The sequence below is a fragment of the Eutrigla gurnardus genome (genome assembly GCF_963514095.1).
Source record: "Eutrigla gurnardus genome assembly, chromosome: 23".
Classification (NCBI taxonomy): Eukaryota; Metazoa; Chordata; class Actinopteri; order Perciformes; family Triglidae; genus Eutrigla; species Eutrigla gurnardus.
In genome coordinates this window covers 4346579-4364809 of record NC_139934.1, presented here as the reverse complement: position 1 = coordinate 4364809, position 18231 = coordinate 4346579, and the positions used below count along the sequence as shown (strand labels likewise).

The 18231-nt window shown below is 43.6% G+C and overlaps 3 protein-coding genes across 5 annotated transcripts; all 3 read right to left on the bottom strand.

Moving 5' to 3' along the window:
* Nucleotides 1-801: 801 nt before the first annotated feature.
* On the bottom strand, nucleotides 802-4057 carry LOC311009077 (macrophage mannose receptor 1-like; the record flags this gene model as incomplete). Its single annotated transcript, XM_084003050.1, has 8 exons — nucleotides 802-1199; nucleotides 1623-1755; nucleotides 1839-1930; nucleotides 2498-2836; nucleotides 2928-3269; nucleotides 3701-3736; nucleotides 3815-3845; nucleotides 3983-4057. 8 exons carry the CDS (start codon nucleotides 4055-4057, stop codon nucleotides 1186-1188), a joined length of 1062 nt encoding a protein of 353 aa, XP_083859176.1. The 3' UTR covers nucleotides 802-1185.
* Nucleotides 4058-4444: 387 nt separating this feature from the next.
* LOC311008721 (uncharacterized protein) lies at nucleotides 4445-7439 on the bottom strand. The gene is made up of 8 exons (XM_084002556.1): nucleotides 7397-7439; nucleotides 6591-7030; nucleotides 6325-6499; nucleotides 6034-6206; nucleotides 5292-5420; nucleotides 4984-5205; nucleotides 4795-4877; nucleotides 4445-4583 (listed from the first exon to the last, which is right to left on the bottom strand). The coding sequence occupies exons 2-8, from the start codon at nucleotides 6847-6849 to the stop codon at nucleotides 4509-4511; spliced, it is 1116 nt and encodes a 371-aa protein (XP_083858682.1). The 5' UTR covers nucleotides 6850-7030; nucleotides 7397-7439; the 3' UTR covers nucleotides 4445-4508.
* Nucleotides 7440-8341: 902 nt separating this feature from the next.
* Nucleotides 8342-17706, bottom strand: supt16h (SPT16 homolog, facilitates chromatin remodeling subunit). 3 transcript variants are annotated; one of them, XM_084002523.1, is made up of 24 exons: nucleotides 17337-17706; nucleotides 16117-16209; nucleotides 15778-15948; nucleotides 15539-15691; nucleotides 15305-15451; nucleotides 15067-15218; nucleotides 14769-14941; nucleotides 14411-14501; nucleotides 14252-14325; nucleotides 14052-14164; nucleotides 13907-13972; nucleotides 13628-13738; nucleotides 13098-13213; nucleotides 12429-12582; nucleotides 12220-12347; nucleotides 11644-11906; nucleotides 11439-11557; nucleotides 11117-11355; nucleotides 10960-11035; nucleotides 10283-10452; nucleotides 10068-10197; nucleotides 9853-9982; nucleotides 9692-9769; nucleotides 8342-9248 (listed from the first exon to the last, which is right to left on the bottom strand). In XM_084002523.1, exons 1-24 carry the CDS (start codon nucleotides 17400-17402, stop codon nucleotides 9121-9123), a joined length of 3141 nt encoding a protein of 1046 aa, XP_083858649.1. In that variant the 5' UTR covers nucleotides 17403-17706; the 3' UTR covers nucleotides 8342-9120. The 3 variants fall into 3 exon arrangements, with proteins under 3 accessions (XP_083858649.1, XP_083858651.1, XP_083858650.1); XM_084002525.1 differs by having other exon boundaries at nucleotides 9692-9762; nucleotides 9849-9982; nucleotides 13640-13738; nucleotides 17337-17705; XM_084002524.1 differs by having other exon boundaries at nucleotides 13640-13738; nucleotides 17337-17705.
* Nucleotides 17707-18231: the final 525 nt, after the last annotated feature.

Below are 18231 nucleotides of genomic sequence, written 5' to 3'. Positions count from 1 at the left end.
TGATGCACCAAGTCTGAGTGTAGTGAGTCCAAAACAGGCATAAAAAGCCATGGTCAAATTTTTAGAAAAAAAAAAAAAGTCATACAATAGCATGTCGAAAAAAAAGTGAAAAATCGACAAAATTCATAAAATGTTTTAAAAATGATTTAAAAGTCATAACATATGCTTGTATATCGCTGCTGCTTAATACTGCTTAATAAAAAGGTGTCTATGCCAGGAGAGAATCTTAAGAACAAAAGCCTTAGTCATTTTTTTCTGAAAAAATATAAAAAATTCTCCTTATCGCAGGTCAAGCATAGTCTGAGTGTAGGGAGTCGAAAACAACGATAAAATGCCATATTCAAATTTTTCGGTGAAAACATTTAAAAAAAAGTATATGACAAAAAAGCACCTGACAAAATTCATAAAATATAAAAACAAATATTAGAAAGTCATAAACATCCACATATACAGGCAATTTGGAGTGATCTATGAACCTCTCCCCATCCTGCATGTCTTTGGACTTTTGAAGGAAGCCAGAGAACCCGGAGAGACTTGCCGCTCTAGTCCTGGGCTTCACGTGGGTGTGAGGCTTAAAGGGGTCAGAGTATGCAAAAACACAAGGTGTGTGATGGTGTTCAACATGGATTTGACTCCAAGTTTTCCTAAAAAATCATTTGCACAATGACTGGCAGGATTAGTCAAAGATCCCATCAAAGATCCAGAAAGGGATTTAACATATCAGTCTTTTGTTTTTTTTACTTTCAACACACATTTTCTTCAGTTTAGGGTAAAAAAAAAAAAAACAACAACATCAGCAACCACACAGTAAAGCACTTTATTATCATATACAATCATAAATTGAGTTTCTTTCAAATTAAAGGTCGTGTTCTATCTTCTTTGGATTTTCATTATCCACAAATCATAGAAAGTTTACAGTTATGCATCACAGTAAGTTCAAGAGAATATTTGCAGATGTAAATCATATGTAAAATGTAATTTCACCAAAATAAAAGCACAGACTCCCTTGTTGTAAAATACCATCTAAATAAGAGCAAAGAGGCAATGTTAATAATTCAATTACTTAATAATGCAGGTAAGGGATTATTTTTTTTAATCAGTTAAAAGATACAGCATTACAATGATCACTCATTCAACCCACATTAACCTCAACAGTTGCATTTAATCAATATGGGCGGCTCTGCTTCACAGTGAGCATTCTGTAATGAGAAAAAAAATGTTTTTTATAAAAAATTACATCATGAATTAATTGAGTACCAAAAAAAACATATTTGGAAGAAAGAGGATGTATCCTGATTTCATCTTCATATGGACTTCTATTAAAAAGCACATTATGTTTAAAAAAATTGGAACTTCACCAAAAATCCACCAATCAATTCCTCTAAAGTTCACTTTTTAACATTTTTTTTGTTGCATCTGCTTTGTTTTCTTTCTTTTGGGGGCGGGGACTACTTTATGGTACTGAGCAGTTGCCAGGCAACCACTGGAGATTCCAGGAAATGAGATGAAGTCGTTTTCAAACGTGAATAATGTTTAACAATCCCTTTAAGTATTAATTCAAGAGGAGTTATGTTTCATCAGAGAATTTGTCTTGATCCAGAATCGTATCATACATTACTTACTAGACTCGTTGATGTCCTCACCGGTCTTCTTGGGAACCTCCTCCTCTTGACGTTTGAAGATGTCTCCATTGTTGTCTTTTCGCCAGCGGAGTTTGAAATCAGTCACCCCTTGTTGTTTCAGGTCCGCCTCCATCTAAAGGACAAACACGTCATCATACACTCCGGAAACGCCCCCCCTGAAAATAGCTCCACCCACCCATCTGTGTGACATTTGACCTTTTCCAGGAGTGCATCACTGTGCGTAGAGTCAGTGAGATCCGCATCGGAGTCCACCTCGATCCTGATCACCATCCTCTTGACTTTGAGATCTGCAGCAACAGAATCGGAGCGTTACAGATCACCGTTATTTGTGAAACATTATGAATCAAATCAGGTCTAAATGAGGAAACCAGATGATTTCACCATTTTTAGTTGACTATTTATCTGTTGGAGACACAAAAAAACACATTTTAATACACTTTAATTCTTAAAGAGTTTTGGCAGTTTCATATTTAAAAGGTGTTAAAATATTCACAGCATTCATTAAAGTATTATTTAGTTGTTTTTTTGGGGGTTTTTTGCTCTGTTTTGGTCTCCACCGACTATTACTGGGGTTTCTGTGGTTATCTGGGGATTGTGTTCCCTTTCAAAGCAATAATATAATATAATATCTTTGTAATATTTGTGTTTTTAGATTTTCTTTTATGTAGTTCTGTTGTTTATTATTATTGATATTATTATTATTATGTGATGGTCTGTCATGTGTGTTTTTGTAAGCTGCTTCTGGATGCTTGACTTTCCCTCAGGATCAATAAAGTATCTATCTATCGATTAGAAACCCCTGTCTGTTTAGCTGCTCAATGCTCCGTCCTGTCCACCAGCTTCCACAAACTCACCGCCCTGACAGACGAACGTGGTCTTCGTGCTGCAGTCCACCTCCCCCCAGCGTCCCTGCAGCGTCCCTGCAACAGCAGCACAGTCTCCCCCGCTCCATCCGCCGCTCAACCAGAACCTGAAGGAGGTCTGACCTCCATCAGACCACATCCAGGCGTCGTAGAACAGACCGATCCACAGATTTGTGTCCCAGTTTTTGGCTACTTTGGCAACGTCTGAATTCTCCAACTCGGTGGTTATGTAGGCCAAGTCCGTGTGCCCGGTCCTGCACAGCTGTTGACTCTTCCGCCAGCTGTTTTCTGCAGAGTGATGCACGTACCTTTCCTTTCCATCCTGGCGGCCTAAAGAGACAAACATTTCCTTCAGGTCTGTCTTCAGTAAAGCAAGCCGGGGTCAAGTCTGGAAGGTCCTGGTGCTAATCGTTATACTCACGTTCGTAACACACGAATCCTTTCTTCTCTCCACACATAACGTCATTCCAGAAGCCGTCACCGTTGATCTCCACGCAGTGTTCGACGTACTTGTTGTTGGGTTCCCCTTCGTCCCACTTGGTGAAGCGAGCTGGGCCCCTGCCGTCGGACCACATCCACCGTTCAGCTTTGCCCCTCTGAAGGCCGATCCAGCTGGGGGTCACATGACCTCCCAGGGCGCTCAGCAGCCGGTCGTTGTCCTCCATGTTGTTCACCGTGGCGAGGTCAGCGTACTTCACTCTGCAGAAGTGTCGGGCCTCGGACCAGCTCAAGGAGAGGTTGATGAGGTGGTACTGCTGAGGCGCTTTGGGGGGAACGGACAGTTAAAAAAACATAAATCTGCTCAAACACACTATATTGAAATAGGTGTCCGTATTTTACAATAAATCAAAAATTGGTTGGTTGAGGTTTGAAAATCAACATTTATCAGTCATATATTTATTTATATATCTTTTAAGAGAGACATATTCATATTTAATCAACATTCTGTCAGTGTGCCGATACCAACTTTCCAGTAAAATACATAAATAAATACAATTTTTTTTTTCAATTTCATTGATTGTAAAATTAATATTTGACAGTGACTCGTTAACTTATTAAAGAAAATAAATAAATCCTAACATTTCTATTCAAGCAGACCTGAATTTTAAAGTTCTTTAGGATTTTAATTAAGTGTCTTTTGTGAGTTTGATTATTAATAAAGATACGGTGTGAAAATGAATGTTTGTTTCTCACCCAGCTGAGTGGTCGTCTGCGACAACAAGAGGATCCCTGTGGGGAAAAAAACTGTTATTTACACATTTCAACAACCATCAAAGTTGTTAATTGTTCAGTTGATAATGTGCTCACCGATAAAAGGGACAGCACTTTGAAGCTGCATCTGTGAGCCAGAAGAATAAAAATACTTACAGCACAAAAGTAACGTCAGATTTTATTTTAGATTCATTTAATCCTTTGTGTGGTTCTTAATTTAACGTAACTTAAATGACTAAAGGGTAGATTTTAAATAAGACTTACCTTCGCCTTCCTGCCAGTCGACCCTGTTTGGGAGTCCAGGTTGTGTTCGAGAACATTCATGGAAATCTTCGTCATGTTCGTGTCACGTTATGCAAAACTCCACCACATCCAGCAGAAATCTTTGTTTGTGCTGTTTTTCCAGCAGCGCTGCTTTGCATGTCTTACCAGGCTTTTTTTTTTAATATATAATAATAAAATAAATAAACACTAACACACAAATGATGAAGGTTCATTTTTATTCAGCATTATGAATATTTTTATGGACAAATGTCTGAAAGAACGTCTTTGAATTGCATCTTTTCAGAACTATCGCCATGGTAACTTCAGACAGAGCCAGGCTAGCTGTTTCCTCCCGTTTCCAGTCATTATGCTAAGCTAAGCTAAGCAGCTGCTGGCTGTAGCTTTATATTTGTACAGTGCTATGATAAAGTATTTGCCCCCAATTGAAAAATAACCATCACATTTAAAAAAAAAAATCTCTTCGCCGGTCCTTCATCCACATCTGCGTCCGAGCCCGGCTGGCCTCTCAGGGTTTCTGCAGCGTCCTCAAACTCACCTTGATGCTGCTGGGAAGTCCCATCTCCAGCAGCAGGTTGTGAACCTGGTCAAGAAGAAATCATAAACACAGCAAAGTCAGTGTGACCGATCCAATCTCCTTCAGAGGAGCCAGGAGAAAAGAGAATTCCACACCGTTAATCTGTTACTAGGCAACAAATTGATTTAAGGAGGAGGTGAGTTTTAACTCACAACATATTTAAAGAACACGTAGAATAAAGAAATTTAAAGTGTTTCGTTGGTATTTCGTGGCTCACCTGCACCGAAACCAGCTCTCTGATGTCGTCTTCACTCAGTTGGATGCTGGAGGAGAATTTCACGTTCAGGTTGATCACATGTACTGCTGCAAAAAAACACACAACGTAACTGAATTTACAGTAACGTCCCATAAAAGTCTGACACTTCAACAGAATAAAAGGTGGAATTCACATCACAACTAGCCGTACGTCCTGTTTGATCCACTGTTGGAGTTGAATATGGCCGTGGTGAAACCCCTGAACTGGTGGAGTCTCCCTCGGAGGTGGACAAGACCGGCTGGCTTGTAGTTTCCTCTGGCACCTCTGTGGTTGATATCAGGGTACTGAGATCAGAGGTTGATTCAGTCTCAGTGGTGGTTCTTGTATTTGGGGTCAGTGTGGTGGAATTAGATGGTTTCTGGAGAGTTTGATCTGGAAATTGGAGACATGGACAAATTATATATTTTGAGTCGAATGAGCGAAAAACAAAAATAGGACATAAATGTAATTTAACTCACAGGAAATGGTTTTTGTTTGGTCCACCTCCGTGGTTGAAGGCTGCTCAGATGATGTAATCAGGGTACTGAGATGACCAGAGGTTGATTCAGGCTCAGTGGTGGTTCTTATATTTGGGGTCAGAGTTTGGTCTGCAAATTGAAGACGAGGCAAAAGTATATATTCAAGTCCAATTTGATTATTCTGTTGCATACGCGACAGTAGAGAACATATTTCTCACTCAAATGAAGCAACTTTCAACCGACTAAGAAATGCTAGATTGCCTCCTTGGGGTTGGGAGCAAGTCATTTCTGGGCCAAAATTGTTATGCGGTGTGCCACAGGGCTCACCGTTTGGTCCCTTTTCATTTCCAAGTAATATGCTTCATTTGGGGGGTAATACTGTAATATTTTACCATAACTTCCAATTACTTTGCTGTGTGAATGATGGCCACCTTCATACGTTCCCAAATCTCAGCTACACGTATAATGACATGATGAATTATAAACATTGTTGGATCCTCTTCTAGGCTTGAAGCCAACAGCGATGAGGTGATCTTTGTACTGGTTGAGTGTCCGTCAGGGGTGGTTATTTTGTGGTGGTGAACAAAAGCTCCACAGGGGGAGTTTCATCTGCAGCGGTCGATAGAAGAATCAATCAACCTTGCTGTGAACGTTGCCAATATTCCTGTGGAACCTGTTGGCGGTGTGTTCTGGGGTGATTATCCAGGGTTACCCAGGGTTACTCTCCACTCAGGAGACTCACCGTTTTCTCCATAGCAGATAAAAGAAAGCTCCTTGCTGCAGCTTTCATCCGACCAGAGGCCTGCGTTGCTCAGATCAGACGCAGTACAGTTCTGCCTCAGACCGCGGTTATCAGGCTGCCCTTGCTTCCAGTAGCGGAAGGTGGAGTCACTTTGATCGGACCATTGTCGCGTCCTTCACAAAGAAACAAAAAGCCCTGTCAAAGAATATTCTGGACTGCCCTTTCATCATGTTAGGCCAGAATAAAAGAAATCCATCAATAACAGAGACAAGGGGCAACCCTTTTCCAGACCTATTGAGGCCAATCCAGACGTTCCTCTTTTGGGCCAAACGTTGGATTTCCTGGTTCTCTTTCTCTTCCCGGACACTGGCGAGGTCTGTGAAACTGCTCCTGCAGTTAAGCTGAGCGTCGAACCAGTTCATCGCCTCCTTAACAATGATAAAATGCTGACTGGTACCGTTGGTCCCTGATGAAAAAAAGAAAGATTAGACCTTCAGATCAAAGCAAAGCACAAAGATGCGTATCTATGATTGTGTCCATTAAATCTGAATCGAGACCATCGTAGCAGACGGAGGGGCTTTTCAGGAAGCAGGACACATCGTCCCACCGCCCTCCGCTCCGCCGCATCCTCACACACATCTGGTCCCCTTGGAAGTTGTCGGGCTGACCGGAATCCCAGTTCCTGTAGTCGCGTTCCCCGTCTCCGTAGTAACGGCCGTCTGAAAACGACCACCTCCAGCTGTCGAGGTCGTCGTGCAGCCCGATCCAGGCTTTCCCCACGAAGCCTCCGCTGGCGTCCCGAGCCGTATTCACCATCCGGTTCTTGTCCTCGACGTTGAAGACGGTGGCCAGGTCAGCGAACTGCTGCCTGCAGTAGGTCTGGGCCTCGGACCAGGGCAGGGTGGCGTGGATGAAGTGGTACCGACGAGGAAGGCAGCCGGCAAGAGAACACAGCGCTGTGGATGGAGGACACCACTATATGAGGAGGAAGGCACATCTAAGGGGTCCAAAGATCATTAAAGAGATTTGCAATAAGAAAGAAATCATTTTTAGTCATCCTTTCTTGGAGTCAGAAAATCATTTTGATGAGGTCCTTTAAACGTATTAATGTGGTTTATTATTCAAAAAGGAAGAGAAACTATAATAAAGGAAATATCATAAATCACCTTTTGGTTTCAGACAGTAATTAATCCGCTTTTGTCACTTTCAAATAAAATAATAAGTCAACTTTAAACCTCTGATGGATCACAAGTAGAAAGAGTTTTGTTCTTGGGCTGCGAACCCCCCGAGGCCTAAACACTCGTGGATGTAATCCTGCAGGTTCTGCAAGTCCAGGACTGGAATCTGGAAGATATTTATTTACCTGTGAGGACCGAGATGACGGTCAGCGTGCCCTTCATGTCCTCTCGTTTCTGCAACACACATCAGCAATTTTACCTTCTAAGAGTTAAAGAGGAACAAGCTCACGTCTTCATCTCATATTAAAGATCAGCACAATATGAGGCGTGTAATTCAAGATTACTACTAATATTTTACACTTTATGCACTTCAGAAGGAAATATTGCACTTTTTACACCAATGACTTAGTTGACGGATTCCGTTACAAAGTTTTACATGTAAAAACACAATTTATCATGAAATGCAATGTATTATTACAGATTGGACAACCAGACCTTATATGGAGTTAAAAACATTGTAACGTACCTTTACTTTCTACACTTTCAGCTGATGTCTTTAAAGATTTTTATTGGAGTATTCGTTATATTATGTATTGCTACTTTGACCAAAATAAAAAAAAGTATCTTACATTATTGTATGTAGAAGCTGTTCTGTATTCTAGACTTTATTATTACGCCCAACATTGGAGTTTAAATGATGAAAGCACACAAGGGCAGTAAGAGACATTGTATTAAATGTGTTTTATTATAAATGTAAGAGTATTTAATGATCTTTACCTACCTGTAGTGTTGTGCTGCCGGTTGAGAAGGGAACGTTTCTGGTTCTTGTATCGGAGACGAGACTTGATTTTCCAAAAAGGAGAACAGGTTTTGCTTTTAAGTGACTGGAAGCCTCGAGGCTTCCTAAAAGTCACTTTAACACCCAGTTTCTTACTTAACAAGCTTATAATGGCTTTAGCTTCTAAAAGAAGATGTCAAAGAGGAATGCTTGGGATTCTTAAACATTATCTAACAGAATATGCGGGGGAAAAGGTTGATAACACACTTTTTTTAAACACTTATTAAGCTGCAAATCCAAGCGTGACGTTCCTGAACGTGCAAAGAAAAGACTCTTAAAAATACACTCCAAAACAAAACCTACAGTTTCCTTGGAATTTTATTACAAAAACAAAAACAGGATTTTTCAGAATTAACGGTACAACAACAAATCTACTCAGAATAAACCAAAAAAAAAAAAAAAGAAAAAAAAAAAGGGAACAGAGAGGAAGTGCGAAGGGAGATGATGTGTATGTATGCGCACGCGTAAGTTTACAAACCCCATTTTTAAAAAAAGAAATCAGAAAATGTGTCTGCCCCCCCGCCTTCAAGGACCGACGCTCCATCTGACTAGAGTTTAATAAACGCTGAGGAAAACAACGGGAGGGGAAGTGAAACGTAGACGAGGAGGCAGAGAGGAGAGTCTCTCGGTTTTTATACAAAAACAACAACAAAAACACTTGGCATCGGATGTCAAGCCTTTTCTTTTATTATCCATTAGTTAAGAAACTCATTTTTAAACAGAAAATAAACAATGCTCGCAATAAAAACCCATTTAAACATGAACACACACGCACACACGCATACATGAAACCCTGATGGATGGATGGATGGAGGAGGGAGGGGAGGGGGGGGAGAAACAGGGGGCGGGGCCAATGAAGGGTGGGCGTGTGTGTCTGGTTCTCTCTCACCTTTTCATCACTTAACTGACCAACACGAATATAGGGGGCGTCTACGTCTATATACACGTCGTGTGTCCGAGTGTGTGTTTGTGTTAAGTGTACGAGTCAAAAGAGCCAGTTGGGGCAGGGGGAAAGGTCAGGGGTCAGCTCGGTTTCGCTGTGTGTGAGTGTGTGTGTGTGTGTGAAACATTTTAGGACCGTCGCTTCTTCTTGCTGGATGATCTGCTGGGGGCCGGCGACTGGATCTTCCTCTTCTTGTTGATGTTGTTGGCGGGAGCGGTGGAAGTGTCCTGTTCCTCATAGTGGCTCTCTCGGTCGGCTGGAACAGAATACATAAGCAGCATTATTTATCTGTTTATTATCTACTAAACATGACGTCGACTGAAAGACACAAATAAAATGTTTTGAAGTGTGTGTGAGATTCTCCTCACGTCGTCAGAAACGCAGATAAACACACGGTAAAGGTCTGTATCGTTTAAGCCAAACTCCATTCAGGAAACAAGCGTTTTAAAGGTTGTTTGCTTGTCGTCTTGCAGACAGACTTCTCACATCACGACTTCTGACTTTTTACACGTCGCCGACATGATGCAGTTATTACGGCTTCATTTTTATCCTTTTATAGCAATTAAATCACAATAAAACAGTTTGTTTTGGGTTCATACATGGATGCTGTAGTAAAAAGACTTTTATTTTATATTTCAGCGCGATCATTCAGGACAAAATATAGATTATAGATAACTAACGCATAGTTCAATTACAAACCTCTCCTGGCTTCTTCCTCCAGCTCGTCCCAGTCTTTGCCACTCTCCTCCTCGCTGCCAACTGAATCTCCACTGTAATCTTTAAAAACAAACAAAAGGAAACTCGTTAGATTCCTTCTAAACGTCGTGTCAGAGGAAGGTTTCAAACGTCTCACTACTTACTATTACTGTCCTCCGTCTCCGAGTCGTAGTCCTCGTCGCTGTCTTCCTCCTCCTCCTCTTCTTCGTCCGCAGACGGGTTGAACGTCTCGTCCTCCATTTCAGACTCTGAATCTTCCTCCTGACCGCTTCCCTGAGACCAAAACCGAGACAGTAAGAGGGATGGAATCTCAAACACACAGACATTTAAGAAGCCGTCGATGTTTTGCCGATCGTACCTCACTCTCCGGGTCCAAGAAAGACCAGCCTCCCTGCTCGAAGAAGCCCTCGGGATCATCCACGATGGTCTTCATGATCTTGGTCCAGTTCAGAGACTGGACTCCCTCCGTGTACTTGATGTCACACGAGCTGAGAAAGGAGAACACATTTCAACTCACGGAAACGGGAGCGTTGGACAGTCGGATGTCTCTTTTTGGCAAAAACTAAAACCTACTTGAGCCACTCCTTGATGGGGTCGAGGGAGTTGACGGGCACGGCGTTGATCATGGTGACCTTCTTGTTGTAGTCCTTGTAGACGATGACCACGTCGAAGTTCTTCAGGTGGAACTGCACGCGCTCAAAGTGGACCAGCTCCACCTCGTCCAGAGTCACCACGAACGGAGGCTAGAGAAGAGTTCACAAAGACGACAAATTAAGATTGAGATTTTAAAAACGGGACAGACATAATGTGTCTTAATGTTGCTTTAACCTGTTTTTATCCCCAGAGGATGAAAATATAGCATTTTCTTTAATAAATACACCAGAGTTCAACCGTGGGACTCTTTTCTGCACAGGATTGGACAATTTCAGAACATTTTAAAAGCTGATCACGTGATCCCAAAACCAGTTACAAAACACACACTTAGCACCAAAATTAGTGCATATATGCTTATTTAAAAACAAGAAAACCCACTAAAAATAGTCAAAAGACTAAAGTCTTCTTTACATCCATTACTTATTCAGTCTCAAAGCGGAGTGAGAAGTTTTCCAATCAGCGGGGTTAAATCAGCCTTTGTCTGAATGGAATCTGGTGCCGAATGCATCTAACAGCTGTTTCTGTTCACATTTAACTGTGAATTAAGGCTTTTATTTCAACCAAAGCCGAGTCGCTAACTTAAAAGAACAACTCACCCATTCAGTGGTATTGACGAGGGAGCCAGACGTGGGTTGTAGCAGGCAGGTACTCCTGTAGGGGGCGCCCTGGAACCTATAGACAAATCAGAAACAGTCAGCCCACCGGCTCGTACAGCCGTTTTAATTTCACGTCTTCTAAACGAATCCCACTCACCCGAGGTCTCTGAACGGCACCTCGAACTCCAGCTGCTCCTTCGTCAGCGTCTCCACCTTCTCGATGAAGTTCTTGAACGCCGACTTGAGCTTGTGCCTCATCTCCCGCTCCATCTGCTCGGCGTACAGGTCGTCCCGGTCGTGCATGTGCTGGTGTTTGCCCAGGTCCGTGGTGATCTCCCCGACCTCGGTGTAGAACTGGACGTCCGTGTGGCGCCGCTTACCGAACATGATGGCGTTCTGGAGGGAAAGAAACGATGAGATAAAAATGTAAAACGTCCACAATAATCCAGAGATTAGACTTCTGGGTGTTCGGTTCACACCTTGAGGTGGAAGTGCAGCACGATGATCATCTCGCCGTCACACGGCTGGAAGATGGCGTGCTTGATGTTGTTGTAAAGAATGTCCACTTTATCGCCGCGGACCGACGTGAACCGGAAACCTGCGTGGGGGAGGGGAGGGGAGGTTAATAAATAAGGAGGTCTGGAGAGTCCAACAGACTCCCGTTCATCTCGACGCCTCCCTCACCGTTAGTATGCGCCTCCAGCGAGCCCTGCATCCTCTTCTGGGCGATGTTGGGTCTGATGTAGAGGTCTTTGAGTTTGGGGTTGCTCCGGTTGAGGTTGATGACCAGCGAGTCCTGCTTGACGATGCCCTCCTTCTCCTTCTCCTCGGCCTCCCGCGTCTTGTAGCGCTTCTGCACCTCCTTGATGATGCGGAAGGCGTTCTGGAGGTTGGTGGAGGGCACCGACGGGTCGCCGGGGGTTTTGAGGTTGGATGCTCGGTACGTGCTGAGTGGATGTAAAATAAAAAAGCAATATATTAAAGCACATTTTCACTGATGATTTCTTCCTATTGAGCTGAAAACAACGTTTGTTGAAAGTAAAAACAAGGAGATATCGTCGTCTCTCTCCAACCGTCTGTTGCCAAAACATCAAGTGTGTCTAAATGTGGGCGCCGAGGAACTCGGGCTGGGTGATAATTCATTAATCAACATTATTTTTCACCTATAATTCCACTTGAAAGTTTTGCATTAAATGAGAAAATACTGTGTGCTTTTCATTTGTCATGTATTTGATTATATCCTTGGAATTCGAGACTCACATTTCTTTGACGAAGGTGGCGTCGGGGTTGGGGAAGATGTTTCCCTCCTGGCGTCCCAGCGAGCTGCCGGGGACGTAGAAGTTGATCCTCAGGTAGGTGTAGTCTCCCTCCACAGACATACTGATGTTCTACATGGGGAGGACACAAACATGAGTCTAAAGGGAAGTGACTGATCGAGGGTGGACAGGCGGAGGACGACCTCGGCGTACCTTGATGGTGGCGATATGGAACGGCGTGGCGATCCCAAAGACGGGCATGACGACGGTCTCGTACTTCTTGTCGATGAAGATCTTCATTTCTCGGATGTCCTTTTCTCGGGGCATCTGGGAAACGTTCTTATAGGATACGTTGGATTTTCTGGCCCTGGTGGAGGAAAAGAGAGGAAGTCAGTGGATGAAATTATATTTATTTTAAATCGTTGAAAAGATCAGCTCATTAACTTTTCCAGCTCTGTGCAAAGCCCAAGTTGATTGATGATGATGTTATAATATTATAGGATGTAAGCATGAGTCATATTTTATTTTCCAAGAAGAAAAAAAAGGAGATATTTTGATTTTTACATTAAAGAAATGTATTTTCTGCATACATTTTTAAATATGTGAACAATATGATGGGGGATGTGACCTCAGCTCGACTAAATAAATACATAATATTATAAATATTTATATTCAGGCACGAAAAAAGCAACTTAATTAATTATGAATTACAGGAATATAAAATAACATTCAAAGCTTCATTCTAAAAACTTAATGGAAGATTTGAATGAAAAAACAAAAAAATTAAAACACATTCCATGCAACACTACGTAAAAAAAATAAAAAAAATGGCTAAAATAGTTGCAAAATAACAGTTAAAATAATACGAGGGTTTGCACTGACTTCTGAGTCTGCTGCTCTCCTTGCCGCTCCGTCAGACGCCGCTTGGCTTCTTCGTTCAGGTGATTGGCCAGCTCCCTCTGGTGAGCCCGCCTCTTCTCCTCCGCCGTCATCTCATTCTGAGAGTTTGACAACAGACACGACTGAGTGATTCCACACAGAAACACCATCCATCATTTATTGTTTTTAGAAACAAAGAGGATGGAGAAAAGAAAATTACACATGCAGAACACAGGACGTGTGCTGGCGTTGGCATGGCGATCGGATGGTCAGAAAAAAAAAAAACACACACACACAAAAAGAACCTCACTGAAAGGAAAGAAAACAAAAGGAACGACGATGTTTATCCCATCAGGAAGTGGATTCTTACAACTGAACCAGTTCAACCGATGAGATTTGAGGGAAAAAAACCCAAAACAAAGAATACTTACCTTCCCAAGTAGCTGGTAGAGCACAAAGACAGTCACACTCTTAGTTATTAACACTCCGCCAGGGTGCCAAATAAGCATTGATCACCGTTCAACTGCCCAGACGCCCACACTTACTCTGGTTCTGTCCGCCAGCAGGGCGGCGCTGCGAGCTCCCTTCCCCAGCAGCTCCTCGGCGTCGTCGCCGTCCTCCTCCTCGTCCTCCTCATCGTCGTTCTGACGAAGAACAAAACGGGAACTTGGGTTAAAAAGAAGCCGAAGAATGATTTTATAAAAGACATCTGGAAGAGAAGTTGATGAGGCTTTTATTTTGTCGGGGCTTTATCTCTACTTCCTGTTTGATACGTGTATTTAGTTTTACTTCTGTAATGCAACGACTCGTACCTTCAAGAAGATCCCCACGTTTTTGATCTTCTTCTTCACCGGTGTGAGTATCGTGGCAGCCTCTTCCTGCGACAGAAACACTTTCAGACTGCGATGCACAGCGAGGTCAGAGGTCACAACGCTTCAATAGAACGCGGCTTCTCACCTCGTTGATCTGTATCGTGTCGCCGATGAACAAGGCGTACTTCTTCTGCTCGTCCTTCTTGCCGTCTTTGTTCACGAGGTCGGCGAAACCCAAGCTGACGCTCAACACCATGCCTGGGGGAGACGCACAGCTCCGAGTTATACTTCAACCTTTTCATCCAGATCAACAAACATTCGCCTCCCAACGTGCTGAATCCTCACCTTTCTTAAGTTTGTACTGGTTCTTGGCGTTCACGACCAAGGAGCCTTCTCTGAACTCGATCCCCATTGCAAAGCTATGAAGAAGGGAAAGAAACGGATGTGAGACTCGAGGGTAAACACACATCTACATGAGAGGAACGTGACTCTGTGAGCATCTACCCGAGGTTTTTGGTCAGCTTTGCTACAAGTTCCGACTTCTCCTTCTTCACGTACTCCTGAACGGCGTTGTAGGCTTCGCTGATTTTCACACCTGAGGACAGAGAGAGTTTAGAAGCAGCAACATAAACATGCTCAACGCTGCTCATAATACCTGCCTACATCCATTTGTTAGATAGCAACAGGTTGATTTATAGTTTAGTCATGGGAAGGAACATTAATCAGCAATATTTCTGATAATTACATAATCATTTTAGTCGTTTTCAAGCAAAATATGCAAACTCCTTCAAAAAGTAGCACTGGCAATTATTGTTTTGCAAGTCCCAAAGTTCCCACACTCCCGGCACGCTCCTGAACCCACCGTGTTTGAGCTGTTTGAGCAGCTCCTCCTCCACCTGCAGCAGGAAGTTGTAGTTGTCCTGCATCTCCTGAGGGGGGTCGACCATGAGGGTGCGCACCAGGTTGGAGCAGTACGACTTGTAGCGGATCCCCATGGCACACGTGATGGCCCCGAAGTGCATGTGGTTCTTATCGCTGGAAAGAAAGGATGACGACGGTCTGAAGATGGTGTCTTTTTCTCCATATATACACAAACATGACGATAGTGTCCCGTTTCTAGAACAAATGTGCGACAGCTTCAATACAACGAGGTGAGGTACCTGACGACGCTGAACTTGAGGCTGTAGTTCCCTCCGCTCTGGATGATGGGAGGGTAACACATCTCCACCGTGGAAGGATCTGCACCGCCCAAGTACTTCTTCTCCTCGATGGCCTTCTCCACCGACTCGGCCAGCTTACTGTGGCGCACTTTCTGTTGGCGGAGGGGGAACAAGTCAGGAAACGGAGCTTCTGGATATGTACGTTATTAAATTTGTATTAAAACCATCTTCTCCTCACCTCGTCTGCATCTACGATCTCCATGACGCGCTCCTTGAAGAACTTGGAGTAAACCTCGCTGGTGATGGCCGCGGCCTTCTTCATCAGGGAGAGCTCGCCGTCTTCCTTCACTGCCATCGTGTAAGCGACCACAGCGCTGATGTCTACCTGCAGGCAGGAAGCAACACGGAGATGCGTTACAAAAGATACAGATGCATTAAACAACAAGCTTCAAATGAGATTCTGGACGTTTACCTTCTCCAGCCCCTCGGCGGTGACGGTGTCGTTCCAGCTCTTCATGTACTCTCCGGGGAACTTGTCCTTGCTGAAGATGCCGACCACCTTGCCCTCTTTGCTGCCTCTGATCGCCTCGATCATCTTGTCAAAGTTGCCCTTGTTGCTTTCATTCTGGGAGACAGCGACAACAACATGATGCCTCCCGAATCACACCCTCGTATCTTCAAAGTGTGCACAAAAAAGGGCGCGTAGATTACCTTTTCTCTGGTGAGCAGGGTGATGGGCGGCACGCCGTTGGCGTTCTCGTTGCCCTTTGTTATCGCCACCTGTTTGAGAAAGTCCACCTTCTTTTTGCTGGCGAGGAAGATGATTTTGGTGTCACAAAACACCATGATGGTGTCCGTCAACTCGTAGCCAAAAAGCCACGTCTGGAGGAGGAAGACAAAGAAGTTAATTCATCCATGAAAACACTTTTGTTCAGCATCAGCACAGCAAAATCCATAACAAAAAAGAGGACAACTAAGTCCCAGAGCAGCTTCCACAGGGTTTAAACGACATGCATTATGAATAAATGTATTGTGCATAGAAGAAGTGACCTGTATGGCTGTGGATTTGGCATACACGATTTCCTCGTCCACGCCGACAGACACCACAATGGCATCGACTTTGCCAAACTCATCTTCTCCTTTCTGGTGGAAACAAAACAACAACAAACACGATTTAATGTTATGCATGAAAAAAGAAAGTGAACAAATCACTACACCACCACCACCACGCCGAGGTCGCTTCCTACAGCAGACAAAGAGTGTTAGTCTCGGCAGTTAACGCGAATAACCCTGGTGAGTGGAGCCAGGTAGCTTAGCCGCGTTAGCATCGCCGAAAAGTTGATTAGCAACACCGAGGGACTCCGTTAGCAACGTCGGCACCTGATGCTGCATCACCTGGCAGCACATATGAGAGTTTAACGTCTCCAAAGAGCTGCTTTAAAGTATAAAAAGCGAACAAAGCGGTCTTTAAATGGAGCCACATACACAGACTGCATGAATGGGCTACAACATCAACTTGCTAGCTTAATAGGCAACACTAAGTTACAACTTCTAAAAAATGAGTTTAATACTTTTTTTAAAGTAGGCAAAACACGGTGACGTAACGTAGCTGCAAAACATGAGGGACTTTTAACTAAAAAGTGATTTCCAGAAGCTGCGGGTAAAGAGATAACCTCACGCTGTTGGGATGCTGGCAGTTATTTCTGATTGCTAATTAGCCAGCTAGCCATTAGCACGTAGCGAACGTCACAAGTACCAACTGACAGCTAACGTTTAACAGCTCGCGAGCGGGGTGTCACGCGCGCGCGCACACGCATCTGCGTGTTAAATGGCGTCTCTGTGGTCACTCCAACGTTGTGTTTCGTGTCAAATTAACCGACGTTGGTTTTTAGCAAGCTCGGCTAAGTAAGTTAGCTCGCTGGGTAAACTTACTAGCCGAGCACGCTAGCTAGTTAGCTAGCTAGCGTGGTGAATGGGGGGCGCTAACATGAGTTAGCTAGCCTGTTTTTTGTGTGGTGAAACGTTTCCCCCCCAAAAAACACATCCAGCTGGACAAATTGTTTTCACCGAGTGATGAGCGGACTGAGGCCTGGTAATCGGCGCTATTTGCGGGGCAGATGAACGTCAATACGCCCGACAACAGAGTCAAAGAAGAAGGGGAGGAAGAAAAAAACGCGGCTAATATTCGCCCGAAACCCCAACAGCCTCCTCACTTTCTCTCCGCGTTCAAATAACCCACCGATTCCGACACAAACCGCCCTCCAGTTTACCTTCCAGTTGCTGTATAATCTCTTGATGCGGCGGTAGTACGCTTCCTTGTCCAGGTTTACCGCCATGGCGTGTCCTCCGTTCCAAACTCCAGCTCCCGGCTTCGCCTCCTCGAGCAGGCCGGATGATGACGATCAGCGTCAACTAACAATAACGCGCTTTCGCTCCACGCCTGCCCAGGATCCACGCGCACCGCTGCGAGATGCTGCTGCTTCCCTTGTATCTTCACCACGGAGGGCCTTCCACGCTGATGTGAGGAGTCATGTAAAAACACGCCACGCAACAACAAAAAGAAAAAAAAAACCCAATGAGCAATCGATTAAAAAAAAATCGCTAAATTATTAAAATATAATGCAATTTGGCTTTACGCCACACTCACAACCACGCACACACAAATCTGATATAATTAAGTCCTCACCCCCTCCCTCCCTTCCTCCCTTCCTTTCTCCTCCTGTGCTTCTTTTTCCTCTCCCTCCTCCCCCTCTCCTCTCTTCACATGTATGTTATAATTTTAATTTTTTAAACTATTACTTCTTCTTTGATCCCAACAAACGTAAAAAAAAAAAAAAAGGTGTAAATGTTTGATGATTAAATGCTTATGTTATTACTTTGGTTAATTTGATGGTTTGTGGCGCATTCATTTGAAAAAATAGCCATTAACATTTTGTAACAGCGCCCTCTGTCTCTTGTTGACCACGTTGCTTTGTTTCCCGCCATGGTGGCTTTTCCCGCCATCGTCATCAAACACATCCTGACGTCAATCTCGCGATAGAAGTGTGAGACTCCCATTTTCTGCCTTTTAGGGAACAACTTCGGTGTTTTTTTTTTATCATAAAAACCTTATTGATGAACATTTTATATTATTTTCTTCATATTTTAAATTTTCTAACGTGTTTA

Coding starts and splice junctions, on each gene's coding strand:
- LOC311008721 (XM_084002556.1), bottom strand. CDS start 6,849: ATGGTGAATACGGCTCGGGACGCCAGCGGAGGCTTCGTGGGGAAAGCC. Junction 5,421..6,033: donor TATCTGCTATGGAGAAAACG/GTGAGTCTCCTG, acceptor TTCAATTTGCAG/ACCAAACTCTGACCCCAAAT. Junction 4,584..4,794: donor GAGAGCTGGTTTCGGTGCAG/GTGAGCCACGAA, acceptor CTTCTTGACCAG/GTTCACAACCTGCTGCTGGA.
- supt16h (XM_084002523.1), bottom strand. CDS start 17,402: ATGGCGGTAAACCTGGACAAGGAAGCGTACTACCGCCGCATCAAGAGA. Junction 10,453..10,959: donor TCGTCAATACCACTGAATGG/GTGAGTTGTTCT, acceptor ACTCTTCTCTAG/CCTCCGTTCGTGGTGACTCT. Junction 10,198..10,282: donor CCCATCAAGGAGTGGCTCAA/GTAGGTTTTAGT, acceptor CTCCTTTCTCAG/CTCGTGTGACATCAAGTACA.